The sequence below is a fragment of the Gastrolobium bilobum genome, unplaced genomic scaffold (assembly GCF_033153095.1).
Source record: "Gastrolobium bilobum isolate Gb01-03AN ecotype WA unplaced genomic scaffold, APGP_CSIRO_Gbil_v1 utg17830, whole genome shotgun sequence".
Lineage (NCBI taxonomy): Eukaryota > Viridiplantae > Streptophyta > Magnoliopsida > Fabales > Fabaceae > Gastrolobium > Gastrolobium bilobum.
The window spans coordinates 66386-80267 of NW_026897053.1; the positions used below are offsets into that span (position 1 = coordinate 66386).

The 13882-nt window shown below is 34.2% G+C and overlaps 1 protein-coding gene and 1 long non-coding RNA gene across 3 annotated transcripts; one reads left to right on the plus strand and one right to left on the minus strand.

Moving 5' to 3' along the window:
- The first annotated feature begins 1256 nt into the window (after positions 1 to 1256).
- Positions 1257 to 10014, plus strand: LOC133303751 (uncharacterized). 2 transcript variants are annotated; one of them, XR_009750508.1, is made up of 7 exons: positions 1257 to 1511; positions 1758 to 1843; positions 3178 to 3386; positions 3523 to 3668; positions 4150 to 4407; positions 4841 to 5043; positions 9894 to 10014. It is a non-coding gene; the product is annotated as an uncharacterized LOC133303751 (long non-coding RNA). The 2 variants fall into 2 exon arrangements; XR_009750507.1 differs by lacking the exon at positions 9894 to 10014 and adding an exon at positions 9227 to 9361.
- LOC133303749 (MDIS1-interacting receptor like kinase 2-like) lies at positions 9917 to 13792 on the minus strand. Its single transcript, XM_061503717.1, has 2 exons — positions 10594 to 13792; positions 9917 to 10369 (listed from the first exon to the last, which is right to left on the minus strand). Exons 1-2 carry the CDS (start codon positions 13493 to 13495, stop codon positions 10014 to 10016), a joined length of 3258 nt encoding a protein of 1085 aa, XP_061359701.1. The 5' UTR covers positions 13496 to 13792; the 3' UTR covers positions 9917 to 10013.
- Positions 13793 to 13882: the final 90 nt, after the last annotated feature.

Here is a 13882-nt window from a genome sequence, read left to right on the forward strand (position 1 = left end):
CAATCCACCTCCGTTAAAATTTGATGTGGGTTTTCAAGAAGACAATAAGCAAGGTGATGTTACGTAATGAACTTTTAGGATAAGAAGGTGAAAAACTATGCCTAATAACTAAACATCATGTGAAAGACTGTGTTGTAATGGTACATCGCTGCATCTACAAGGCATTTTAGGATTTCTATCCTACCATGGTGCTTCTGAATTGTTGCAGCTGTTGGAAAATGTTAATGAATAAAAGAAAATGACATCGTTGATTTTCTTTCTTAATTCGTTTTCTCTGGCAGTATTGTCTGCCATCTGCAATGCGAATAATCAGGGTAGAGGGGGGTTTGGCTGTGGTCGTTGGCAGCCCCAGTTTCAAAATGATAGAGGAGCTGGCCTTCTTTCTCGTCCTGGACCTTATCCTCAGAGGCAGAATTTTGGGTATGGAAACAGGTTTCCGAATGACCGCCATCACGATGAACAATTTGTCTCTGATATGAAGCTTCAAAGAGTGAAGAAACTCTGTCAAGAAAGTGCATTACTTTTCAGGAGGTAGGGTAACGCCATTTTCCTATATCTTACTGCTGCTGCATCAAGCAATTTAATGGTTAATTTACGTCCTATGGATGTCTCCAATTTCTTATTATAGGGACACAAATCGTTTTTCTCATTTTGGCTTTGGAGGGAATAAGACAATGAATTAGTTCTACTCACCTTACATTAACAAAATGGGATGGAATATGTAACAAAATGGGATGGAATTTTAACGGACGTGGTTAATGGATGATTTTGAAAAGTACAAGTAAGTAAATTGTTTTAATTGAAAGTATACGAGGGTATTTTGAAACACAATTAAAGTAAAGGAGGGTAATTTGTAATTTAACCTTTTGTTTTAACAACATAATTTGAATTTTTTATGAAGTTGATTCTTGATTCTGCTGTGAAGTTAAAATTAACATACCAACGAATAAGACCAAGAGTGAAGATATTCTAACAACCAAAAACTCTTACTACTAATTTACTACCTATCACATCACCATTGGATTAAAGAGAGATAATGTTAAAAAGTTTTTGAAGAGAGAGAAAATGTTAATCTAATGGTGATTAGATAGATAGTAAGTTGGTAGTAGAAAATTTTGATAATTAGAATATCCCTCCTCTAATATCAAACTATTTATTTTTTATAAATGGATTAACTTAGTCAAACATTTCATATATTAGGTTTCGATTTCACTACTTTCGATTTTTGAATTCATTTCTTCAAAATCTTAAAACCATTCTCTCTCCCTTTCTCTAATCTATTTCTGTCTCCTTTTTGTTAACGAGAGCAAACACGCAATCAAGAACCTTCCTCTTCTCCTCCTCTGGCTGTTCTTCTCATTCATGGAGCTTTTAGAGGCGCGAAGATCAGAGCCCCTCCGAGAGGAAGGGGCACAAACGGAAGGTTGGGAGCAACTTCAGGAGTAGCGCAGATCTCAGCGACGCCACTCAAACTGAGAGTGTGGCATTGCTCGCCTGACACTGCCAACCAGGTGAGCATCCAATTTGAAATAAGCCGATCGATAAATGAGCAATGGCTAAGTGCGCCAATCACGCGCCTGCCAATCTCACGAAGTTTGTAAATTGGTGCTTCTAATCTCGCTGCGTGTTGCTGCATTCATTCAAATTGTCGTGGCTGTATGGTGTTTCTTCCTTGTGTTTCTGTTTGTTAGGTTGAATGTGCCTGTACGAATCTGATGGTTATGTTTTGCTTTTACCAAATTAGTACTGTTTTCCAGATTCCAAATACGCTGAAGATGGAATAGGCTTGCAATCCATTCCTTCGCACTTGGAGCATAGAAATCCCATTCTTGGGTGTTATTCGGTAAGCAAAGGATAGTTTTTAGAATTTGTTAATTAAAATTTAAAATTCTTCTAAGGATACTCATTCTGTATATATTAGGTTAATGAATCCATCCATGGAATAATATTTACTTGATGGTATATTCGTAATATAATTTTTCAATTTTCTTTGAGTACATTTGGGAGTTACAGTTATAAAGTGGATTAAGTTTTGTTGGCATGATGTGAGTAAAATCATGATGAATGGAAGATACTCAGCGCTCACCTCGTGTTAGCATATGCATATGTTGAGAAAGCTTGGTTCTTGAGAAAGTTGTAGTTCGATGCATTACACTTCTGTGACACGAGGGTTTTCAATATTTGAGAAAGACACGTTTGTCAAACACGTTCTCCTCTTCTAACTTTCTCCAAGACACGTTTGTCAAACACGTTCTCCTCTTCTAACTTTCTCCTTTGTTTAATTATGGTGTTATTTTTTAACTTGATTATTTTTCTTTTTCTTTTTAACTTAATTATGGTGTTATTGAATGTTTAAACTTTGAACATATTTTAAAGGTGTCATGTCACTCATGTGTAAGTTATTTGACATTTTTCACTGATTTTGTTACTTTTCTCTTGATTAAAAGGATTTTATACATAAAGTTAGGAATTTAATTTGCATATAGGGCAAAGTTTAAGAATCTACCTTGGCAATTTATCAAAATAATGAAAAAATATTTTTGTTTTTTTCCTTGTATTTCAATCCAATATATTTTTTTCGTCGCTTGTATGACTTATGTTTGCTCACATTACTTCAGAATTAAATGACTTACATGTTATTCTAAATAAATAAAAAATACTTAAGGGGATGTTTGGTAAGGGGAGCTTTTTGAGATTTCCGGAAAAGTGATAGTGGTAATCCTATTTACCCAAGTTTGGTATAAGGTTTTTGAAATTTTTTCCGGGAATCTGATTTTTCCGGGATTTTGTTGTGTACAATTTTTCTTCCAAAATACTATCCAAGAATACCACCAAAGGGGTGATATTCTTGGTTCTTGGAATACCACGTGTTTGGAAAATTTTACACTTTTTTGGGAACATAATTCCGATAATATTGGCCTACCAAACAATTTTTTGGTAATATTTCCGAGAAAATGATTTTCCCACCACATTTTTGGAGATCGTGATTTGCAGGCATAAAAAAGTATATCATGTACCGAACGCCCCCTAAATGTTCGTATTAATTGAATTTTGCTTCCGGCCTGGAAAATTAAGCTTGGATGACATCTATTGTTTAACTCAATCATTCTTGCTTTCCATGCTCTTAAATTTATATTATTTAATAATTATCAGCTTTTCTCGTGCTTTTATGCACAGAGAGTTCAAGCCACACCTGCTCATGGTCTTTGCTCAGGTGACCTATACCCCCTCATATTTTATCACCGAAGCTTCCTTCAATCATGGGATGAGTCGCCTCATGTGTATGTAACCTATTTGCATGCTGTGTCTGGAGTTGTGATGTTCCCTTTTGCTTCCATGGTCAACACTACAGCTTCCCTTACCTTCATCATTGCAGTGGCACTCAGGTTTGCTTAATTATTGAACTACATGGCTCTGAAACCTTTTGTTGATAGGTTGGGGTAGGCCAAGGATGACTTATATGCTAGATGCCACTTTTTATATGTAGTTGATGTTGTCATGATATCTCGCTTCTTGTTTCAGATATGACAATATTTTCCAGCAGATATCAACAAGTTGAGATGCAGGGTTAGTTATCATGCTCTGAAATTTCTTCCTGATATAGTGCAGATGGCTGATTTACTAACATCAAGGATGAGAAACCGAACAGGCAGTTCAAATCCTTCTATGTATGTGATATTTATGATTAGTATCATCCTGTAGCAGGTTAATCTTTTCTAACATTTTCCATGGACCCCATGCCTCAGCACTTGTCAGTGGTTACTTTTGATGGGGAATTCATTCCAATAAAATCGTTCCTATCATGACATTGTATTAAATACATGATCTTTATTACTTGAAATATAATTACTTGAGGGAAGCTATGTGTTTTATGATGGATCCCTACCTTGGGAAAAATGTTTGCTATGTCCAGTTTCCACAGAGGTTTGATGGTATTGATAGGAATGATTGATATGCCAATGGTAATACTGTTTTCTTTGATGTAAGTATCTTGAAATGAACCATATTAATTTCTGTTATGTTTCAGGCAAAAGAAAATTATGTTAATGATATTCCACTTCTTGTGGCATGGATCATCCCTTGTACTTTACATATATTTGATTTAACTTCTTTGTGACACGTATTTTCCCCTTGTCTCTTTCTATGCAGATAAATTTAAGAGTTTTGATGGCATTCAAGGCCCTGTTTATGTGGGTACTGGATTTGTCTTCAATAGAACATCTTTATATGGTTATGAGCCTCCAATCAAACCCGAGCATAAGAAGCCTGGGTTGCTTTCTTCACTCTGCGTGGAAATCCAAATAAGAGCTAAAAATCTAGCAAGAAAGGCTCAGACAAGAAAAAAAATCTAGCAAGCATGTTGAACCAAATGTGCCCATCTTCAGTCTAGAGGATATAGAAGAAGGGGTAGAAGCTATGCGTGTGGATTTTATTTTTCTTGCCTTCTGTGTGCATTTCATTTATGGGATCTATTTATCTCATGTTGCATGAGATAATTATCTCATGCAACATGAGATAATTATTTCCCTTTATTTATACGTCTATAATTTGAACTATTTTTGCTATAAGTAGTTATATTAAGACTTCGATATGTTGTTATTTCATTCCCAAAAAGAAGAGTATAGTAGCTTGCTTTCCAGATTTTGTAGGAGCTTCAACTTCACTTCCCATAATATCTTAAATTGACTGGCTCATCTGTGAAATTGCATTTACCTTATTAACCCTGCACATTTCTCCTAATCATTTTAGAATTTTTTGGTGTGTACTTTGCACAGCAATTTATCTTGAGTTGTATTAATTGCGTATCCCTTTTCTTTTCTTAAACAACATTTATATTCAGGTGCTGGATTTGATGATGAGAAATCACTACTCAAGTCACAAATGAGCCTCGAGAAAAGGTTTGGTCAGTCTGCTGTATTTGTTGCCTCTACACTTATGGAAAATGGGGGTGTTCCTCAGTCTGCAACTCCAGAAACTCTTCTTAAGGAGGCAATTCATGTTATCAGCTGCGGTTATGAGGATAAAACAGAATGGGGAAGTGAGGTATGAGTTACCTTATATTTAATGCTCTTTTATGTTTCTCCATTATCCGATTATTGCCAATAGATTAGTGCATTCAGAGACCAAGGATCCAATAAATTGATCTTAATATAATATACGCATGGTTGCCTGTAATCATATCAATATTTTACTTGAACTCATCCATGTGTATCTTTCATGCATGAAATGGAACTATGCTGGCATGAGAAAGAGAGAGTTTGTTATTCAATTTTCATCATTATTTTTTCCGAAGGTCCAAGTGTGTTGTTATTGGTTTCATTCTGGTCCTTTGCTGCTGATGTTGGTTTGATTTGTTTGTCCTGCATTCCATGCCTCAAGTTTAATACATACCTCTTTCAAATTGAGTTCCATGTTAAAGTGGATAGCCCATTTCTTGTTGGTTTTGTTGCCAAAAGCATGATCTTTAACAGAGTATTTTCTTCCATTTTACCCATCTGTCTATTCTTAGTAGTTCTCCCATGATTTTTCTGGTGTAACTGTTACTTGAAATAAGGTAGAAGTAATTTGGTTATATTGGCTCCGGTACATTTATCTATTTTACTCAAGGAGTCATGAGTTTTGATTACTTTTAGAGGAGGGAGAACATAGTGAAACGACAGAGGATTGAATAAGCTACCCTGTTATATCATGAATCACAGAAAGGATAGAAGAAATTATGAACCATAAAGATGCAACATTATCATGAATTACAGAAAGGATAGACTCGATAATCAATTAACAACATATAATCAATTTGTATTACAATAATATTACAACTACTAAGAAATGAGAATACTTACGTTTTTATTTATGAAAATGCCATTAATGAATTTTCATTATTATAAAATTGTCACCGGAAAACAAGAAAACCAAATTTTTAGTTTTTAAAACTAAAAAGTAATTATTATTTTGAGAGTATTCATTTCCTAACAAGTTTTTTTTTTATCTTTTTATTTTAAAACAAAAAACAAAAGCTAATGGTTTGGCTTTCCCGGTAAAAAACCAAACACACTTAGGGGGTGTTTGGTTGAGGAGAAAAATTTTGAATACTAGGGAAATGTAATTATTAGGAAAATAGTTGGAAAGCGAGTTTGGTAGAAAAATGTAAAAAAAATTGTTTGGTTGAAAAAAAAATTACCGGGAAAATTAGGTAAATTTTATAAAGTCTATGTTTGATTTGAGGTGAAATATTGATGAGAAAATAAGTTACAATTACCAAAATAACCTTGTTTTTAAAAAAATTTGATTCACCAATGCTACCCTTTACCTTCACTGAGGGTATGTTCGTCATCTTTGGGTGCTGTCTTCATGTCTCCATTTAACCCCATGTCTCTATTTAGCTAGGCAACCTCCAATACCACATCTGAAATGGGAATATTGAGCCATCTATTTGGGTCCAATTGACATGCAAAATGGAATGTTAGGGGAGTAATTTGGATCGGCAAATATTGAAAACTCTTCAACCAAACTTGGTCAAACACAATCCCACTTCTCCAATGCCTATCTATCTCATCAGATTACGCCAACCAAACACAACCTTAGGGCTAGTGATATGTGGGCTGTCTAATTGGGTTTTAGTTTTGCACCCAGTGGGTTTAAGTTTTAAAATCTTAGGGTTCATGTATGACAATAGAAATATTGGTATGTGAATTGGATATGTTAAACTCATCATTGGTTTATATAAATCTAGGAATTAACATATGAATTATGCGATCTTGATAATTCTTATTTTTAATGTTTGACCCATTTTAAGAAACACTAAAGAGGTGTATTGGATTAGCATTTTAAAAGACTATTTTGAGATAAATTTTTTTTTTATAGATTTTAAAAGACTAATTAGAATTGTAGTGATTTTAAATACTTTTTTAAAAGACTTTTTTGACAATCAAGATTTTATAAGATTGGATTTTAATAAAATTTATAAGATTTGAAAGGACAACATGAATTTTTAACTAACATTCAAAATTACCAGAGTCAATAAAAAAATAACAAAGAAATGCAATGATATTAATAAAAAAAGTAAAACCTAATATAATTTTCTCAATCAATAATTCGACATAACTTGACGTCCTACTAAGCAGCAACTCTCCACATATTTATACTAGCCCTCCACACATTAGCATCTTCTTGGGTTTAATCAATGGGTTGAAAATTATCTTCTTCATTTGGTATCAGAGCTATACATATATGATTATTGGACCTACAATCTTTTTTATTTATTATAATAATTCGAAATTTGCATATAAAACCTAGAGTTCATATAAAATTTCGTTTGGAATTTTTTCTATTGATCTTGGAAACATTAGGGTTTTTGTTATACGTGATGAGAGTTCTCTAACCATTTATCATATGCATATTTTCATTGAGTATTCTAAGAAAATTTTGAATCTGAATTTTTGGGTTTTATTACATGAAGGTTTAGAGAATTTCTCAAATTATATTCAATCGTTACATTGAAACATTAAATTGCTTTGGGGCTTTTGAAAAACAAGTTTTTATTGATCTATTGAGACAAAAATTATTTGAAATCGTTTCTTATAGCGAAGGAATTTCATTCATAAATGTATTGTTACGAAACATAGGGTTCATATTGTGAAAGTTTCAATCTTTCTTTAAATCGATCTCGTTTCATTAATGTAAAACGAAAATTGGTTTGAGAGTTTTTCTTCACCTGTTGTTTTTCCACAGTTTTATGTTGTATTAATACAAAAATCACACCTTTTGTGCCAAGAAAAATCGCAACTCATAGCTTGAAATATTGTTTTTTAAACTTCCAAAAGCTCTAAAAATTTTGTTATTTTTGAGATGGATTAGATTATAATATTGTTGGGTTGTGTTTCTGGGTTGTTTTGGTGATGAAAATTGCTAAAAAATATGTTGTTTTTGAGTTTTGACGAAACTCTTATAGCAGAACCCGGTTTTGAGCGAGTCGACCCGCCAAAGGAAGAAGAAGCACTGCAATAGAGAAATCTCAAGGGAGTTAGGGTGATATATTGAAAGAGACATCATATTTATACTTTTTACTAAAAAGTCTCACGAAATCTACACCAATAGAAAATCTACTAAAATCGTCAAATTTTTGAATACCACTTTATTTAAAATCCTGATAGAATATCACCGGATTTGAACGAACACTAAAATAATCTTTTAAAATTCTAATCAAATACCATGTGACTTTTTTTCAATCCTTTAAAATCTTAATTGAATGCTAATGGATTTTTTTGTCCAGAAATAATCCATTAAAATCTCAATCCAATACACCCTCCTAAGAAATTAGGATTCTTTAAGGGAGTGAAGGGTTAGGGCACCAAGATAGTGGGCTTTAGCTAAAATAGATGAATTGAATGACAATATTAAAAGGAAAATTAATTAGGTTTTAACTCAAGGTACATAAGTGAAGATCGAGGGAAATCAAATCCCTAATTGCATTGTTCTTGATTGTATACACTCTTGCTATTGTGTTCTTGATATTGTTTTATGTTTTGAATCGCTCTTTAATTTTAATTAAATATCTTATTTGATCTATCCAACTTAAACGAAAAAATGAATTAGTGCTTGCAACACTAAGGGTGTATATGACAATCTTTCCAGAATCAATTTTTTTAAATTTTTTATCCCGGGTAACAGAAATAGTTAGAAACAACGTTTGATGAAACCAATTTATTTTTTTTGTTCCTAAGAATGAACCGGATTAATTTCTGTCCTAGGAATAAAAAAGCAAGCAATTCTTTCTGCTTTTTTATTCCAGGGCACAAAAAGAGAAATACTTCTCTCTCACTCTTTGATACGTGCCTCCTCTGCCATCTTCGATTTCCAACCAGGCTGTCTTCTACCCATTAGGTAAACTTCTCTTCTCTTCTCCTTCTCTCTATGACTCTATCTCTTCAAAACATTGTTCCTCTTCCTCATCTTCTCCCTCATCCCTCTTCGTTATATTTCTTATGAAAAAAGTTGCAAAATTTCTCGTGCATTTGTGTTTATCTCCCATATATTTTTCTCTGTTTATTTCCCATTACCTCTAGAGTCCCCTATTGCGCGTAGTGGCGAACTGAGAGTTAAACCACTTTTGGTTTTGGGAATTGAACAATGAACACTAATTTTGAACCTTTTTTTTGTTTAAATTCTTTCATCTTTTTTGTTTGAGAGTTCTGCTTTAATATAATATATAGGATTTACATTTCTGCAGGTGCTGTACGTGCAGCAATCAAATTCTTGCCATATATATACTTGAATACATTAAATGCGAGGAATCATAACCATACAAAGGATGAAAACATTAAATGTGGGAATCATAACCATCATACACCTGTCGTTGCTGTACATAAAGCGGCTGCAGAAATGATTTTACCATAATATATCTATGTTAGTTTTGGTTTAAATTTTTTTTGTTTCTTTTTTGGTAATTCTGGTTTAATATTTTTGTTTAGATTTGTATTATGTTATCAAACGTAACTCTATTTTTCAAAATAAAACTAAAATGCATAATCAAATGCATATTTTCCCCAAAAACTCTTCTAAGGCATAGAAATAACAAAGAATTATTTTTTTTCCAAAAATAGTGTTGGATAACAGAATGTTTGTTATGCACACCCTAATGTTCATGAGAACAATTTTATTATTTGTATGATCGGCATACTTGCCAAGTTAGCTACATGCATATCTCCTTTATAAATTTAAACATTTTTTCTTCTCATTCAATTTTAATATTTTATCTAAATCTAAAAATAAATATGCAATGCAAGGAATACTTGTTACTTCTAATTTTATTATCCATTCCATTATCTTTTTTATTTGTTATTCTCTCTTCATTGTATTTTATATTTTTCTTAATAATTTTGTTTTTACTTGAACAGAGTATGATTTTAACCATGTACGCGATACATATAATTAAACATGCTTGCTTACAATATATAAGAGAGGTGGGACACAGTGAAGAATAAAAAGGAAGCAAAATACAAGAGTAGTTGAATGATTTAGCAAAGTTGTCCTAGTCTAATCATGGGAAACTGGTCAGATAAAGGTGATTTTCCTATTACAAGCATCTTAGATACTTGATCCATGGTTGGTCGAGAACTAGGACTTTCACTCAAGCAAGCAAATGCCAACCTTGCAATCAACACCATCTCACCATCAATTGGTTTTGTAGGTTCAGGAGGTCTTTGATCTATAATATCAATCAATAACAAATCATTAGCCATTGGTGCTGTAGATGGTGACATAAATAAAGAAATGAGATCTCCCGGATGCTTTCCCATAATGATTTCCAAGGCAAGTACTCCAAAACTGAAAACATCACATTTTTCATTCACTTCCATTGTCTGTGCAAGCTCTGCAAAAATAAGTACATAAATTTTGAAAAGTTATACCATGCAAAAAATCAATGTGGGTTTCAATAATAAATATTCGAGTACAGTGGCTTGTATTTTATGATGGATTCTGATATACGCACATAACTTGCTTACACCACTTTGGCACATGTCATATTCAAAAGAGGTATAAATGAAAAAATATGTGACCATTTCCATTTATAAAAACGAGGGAAAGGGGACTAACCTGGAGCAGCATAACCAAAGGTGCCTGCAAATGTGGTCCAACTACGTGAACCAGGCTTTAGAAACTTAGCTGTACCAAAGTCAGCGACATGGGCTTCATATTCAGGATCTAGGAGAACATTCTTGCTTGATATGTCACGATGAACTATAGGAGGTGAACAGTCATGATGCATATAGGATAAAGCAGTGGCCACACCTTTAACAACATTTACCCTCTTTTCCCAATCAAATGCATTTGCTTGTGTGTCATTGTTTAGTATCTGATCCAAGCTACCCCTTTCCAAGAAATCATAAACCGAAAATGAGAACCGTGAATGTGAGCAAAATCCATACAGCTTTACAATATTACGATGCCTTATTTCTGTCAAAGCTTGAATCTCACTAGTAAAAGCCTTTGAACTGTTATCTGACATATCCTCATCTGTTACTGAATGGAATTTTTTCACAGCAACAACAAGGCCTGTGGGCAACACAGCCTTGTAAACATATCCTTGACTTCCCACTCCAATTAGATATTTGTCATGAAAATTCTCTGTAGCTTCAATGATATTTTCGAACACGATTTTCCCATCATAACTCCAGATGGAAAAGACTACTTCCCTTTGTGCTTCTTTGGACTGGCTTTCTTCCTTTCTCTTACTGCGACACAGAATATACAATAAAAGCCCCACCACACAGAACACTAGAGTTCCCAAAATAGGGAATACTATTAGGATCACTTTGTTGCTCTTTCGACTGTTGTTGGTTGGACAAAGAACCAAGCCTTTTATGTTAGCACACAAGCCTTTGTTATTTTTCAATGATTCAATTGGAGCCTTAAGAAAGGCTTGGTTTTTTGGAAGCGGTCCTTCTAACTGGTTGTATGATATGTTGACAGAAATCAAGCTTGACATTTGGTCAAAACTTGAAGGAATGGTGCCAGAAAGATTATTGTGTGAGAGATTCAACCATTGCAAGCGGATCAATTGTCCAAGAACGGTTGGTATTGTTCCACTCAACAAATTCCCGCTAAGATCAAGAGACTCAAGAGGTTGTAATCTGTTAAACTCAAAGGGAATGCTTCCCTTTAATTGATTGTTGCTCAAATTCAATTCCAGTAAATTGGGTAACCCCACAATTTGGTCTGGTATTGTGCCACTCAACTCGTTTCCTGCTAGTTCCAACTGTAGAAGATTCTGCAGCAATCCTAATTCCGTGGGAATGTTTCCTGAAAAATGATTGTTGCTGATGATGAGTTCCTCTAAGTTTTTCAAACTCCCAAGTTCCTTTGGAATATCTCCCATCAAGTGATTGGATGAAAGGTGAAGCCTGCCAAGGTTGGTTGCCTCAACAAGTTGTACAGGTATACCACCAGAAATATTGTTGTTGGATATCTTGAAGGTATTAAGATTAGGGCACTTCCCCCAGTTTGGTGAAATGTGGCCATAAAATTTATTGTCACTCAGATCAATATGTTCCAATATCGGATATAACCCAAAATCTTGCTCTATATCTCCTTCTAGTTGGTTTCCCCAAAGCATGAGTCTTTGAATACTGGAGCAGTTCTTCAAGCTTCTTGGTATTGGACCCGTTAAACGGTTGTGTTGAGCACTGAAGTACGTCAATGACCCACCAGAGCATATTTGAGGTGGCAAGTGGCCAATGAAATCATTATTGTGTAATAACAAGGAATACCAGTTGGTAAAGTTATTCAAGACCTGTGGAATGCTACCACTAAGTTTGTTGGAGGCCAATTCCAGGACAGTGAGCCTTATCAAATTTCCAAATGTGTCAGGAATAGATCCAGAGAGATTGTTTTCTTGGAGACTGAGGAAATCCAAATTGACCAGATTCCCTATAGAGGGAGGAATTGATCCAGAAAGATCATTAAAGCCCAAGTATAATGAGGTGAGCTTTGTCAAGTTTCCAAGGGTGTAAGGGATGGATCCAGAAAGATGGTTGTAATCAAGTTCAAGTTCTTCCAAATTGGCCAAATTTTCTATGGAAGCAGGGATTGATCCAGAAAGATTATTGTGATAAAGATGGAGAATTGTCAAGTTAGACATGTTGCATAAGGAGGGTGGGATTGGCCCAGTAAGAGTGTTATTAGAAAGGTAAAGTGCATTTAAACTGCTCATGTTACCAATTGTTTTGGGGATGGTACCAGAGAGAGAGTTCAATGACAAAAGAATAAGCCTAAGGTTTGTCAACATTCCGATTTCACGTGGAATGGAACCAAAAAGGCTATTATTTGAAATACTTAGATACTCTAAGTTGTTCAATTTTCCAATCTCCGGAGGAATGGAGCCAAAAATATTGTTGTTTCCTAAATCTAGAAATGATAGGTTGGACAAGTTTGCTACGGAATTAGGAATTGCTCCACTTAGTTGGCACATGGAAAGATCAAGCCTACGCAAACTCCTCAATGTCCATATTTCTTTAGGGATGGAACCATCAAAAGAATTTGCAGAAAAGTTCAAAACATTTACTTTGGACATGTTACCAATTTGTTGGGGAATGGTTCCATAAAAGAAGTTATTGTAGATATTTAGGCTGAGGAGGTTGGGCAATGAGGAAAATTTGAGAGTTTGGAGTGTACCTTTTAGACTATAATTTGCAAGATTTATGCTGGAGACTGACTTGGATTTGTCACACTGAATTCCTTCCCATTTGCATGGAGTAGTATTACCTGTCCAAGTTGACAAGAGACTGTGATTGTCAAGGCTGTCTTTCCACTTCAACAGAGCATTTGATTCACTGTCTTCAGCTGTAGCTTGATCATGAACAGTAATAGTGGTGGTAAAAGAGGCTGAAGAAGCAAATTTGGAAAAACAAGCAACTTGGGGTGACAACAGTGTTAGAAGGACACAAAGAATTATGAAGAGAATCCTGGTGGACTTTCCCTTTTCAAACATGGGTACCATGTTTCAAGTATAACAGAATTTTTGAATCAAAAATACCACTAAGGATGTGGGGTGATGACAGAAGGTAGAATGTGGGAGATAATTAAAAGAGAAGTAACCAAATGGCATGTGTCAGACATAAGTTTACTTGGTCCTTTTAAGTCTGTCTCGAAGGCAGTAATCAATGGAGCTTGGAAATATAGAAAATACCAAAAAGAGGGGGGGAGGAATCATTTGTTGACCGATTGATCTAATTGCTTTTGTTTCTTTATTGTTTTTTTTCTTGTTTGTTCCTCGTATTTGACTCATAACCATAACAACCACTTATTAATTTAATAGACATGCCAAATAATAAAAATATTTATTATTAAAGATATTTGCCATGTGATAATAACAAAAATAAAAATA

Excerpts from the sequence above, each read along its gene's own strand:
- LOC133303749 (XM_061503717.1), bottom strand. The coding sequence starts at position 13,495 with ATGGTACCCATGTTTGAAAAGGGAAAGTCCACCAGGATTCTCTTCATA. Across the intron at positions 10,370-10,593 it reads CTTTGGTTATGCTGCTCCAG|AGCTTGCACAGACAATGGAA; the intron begins GTTAGTCCCCTT and ends TTATTTTTGCAG.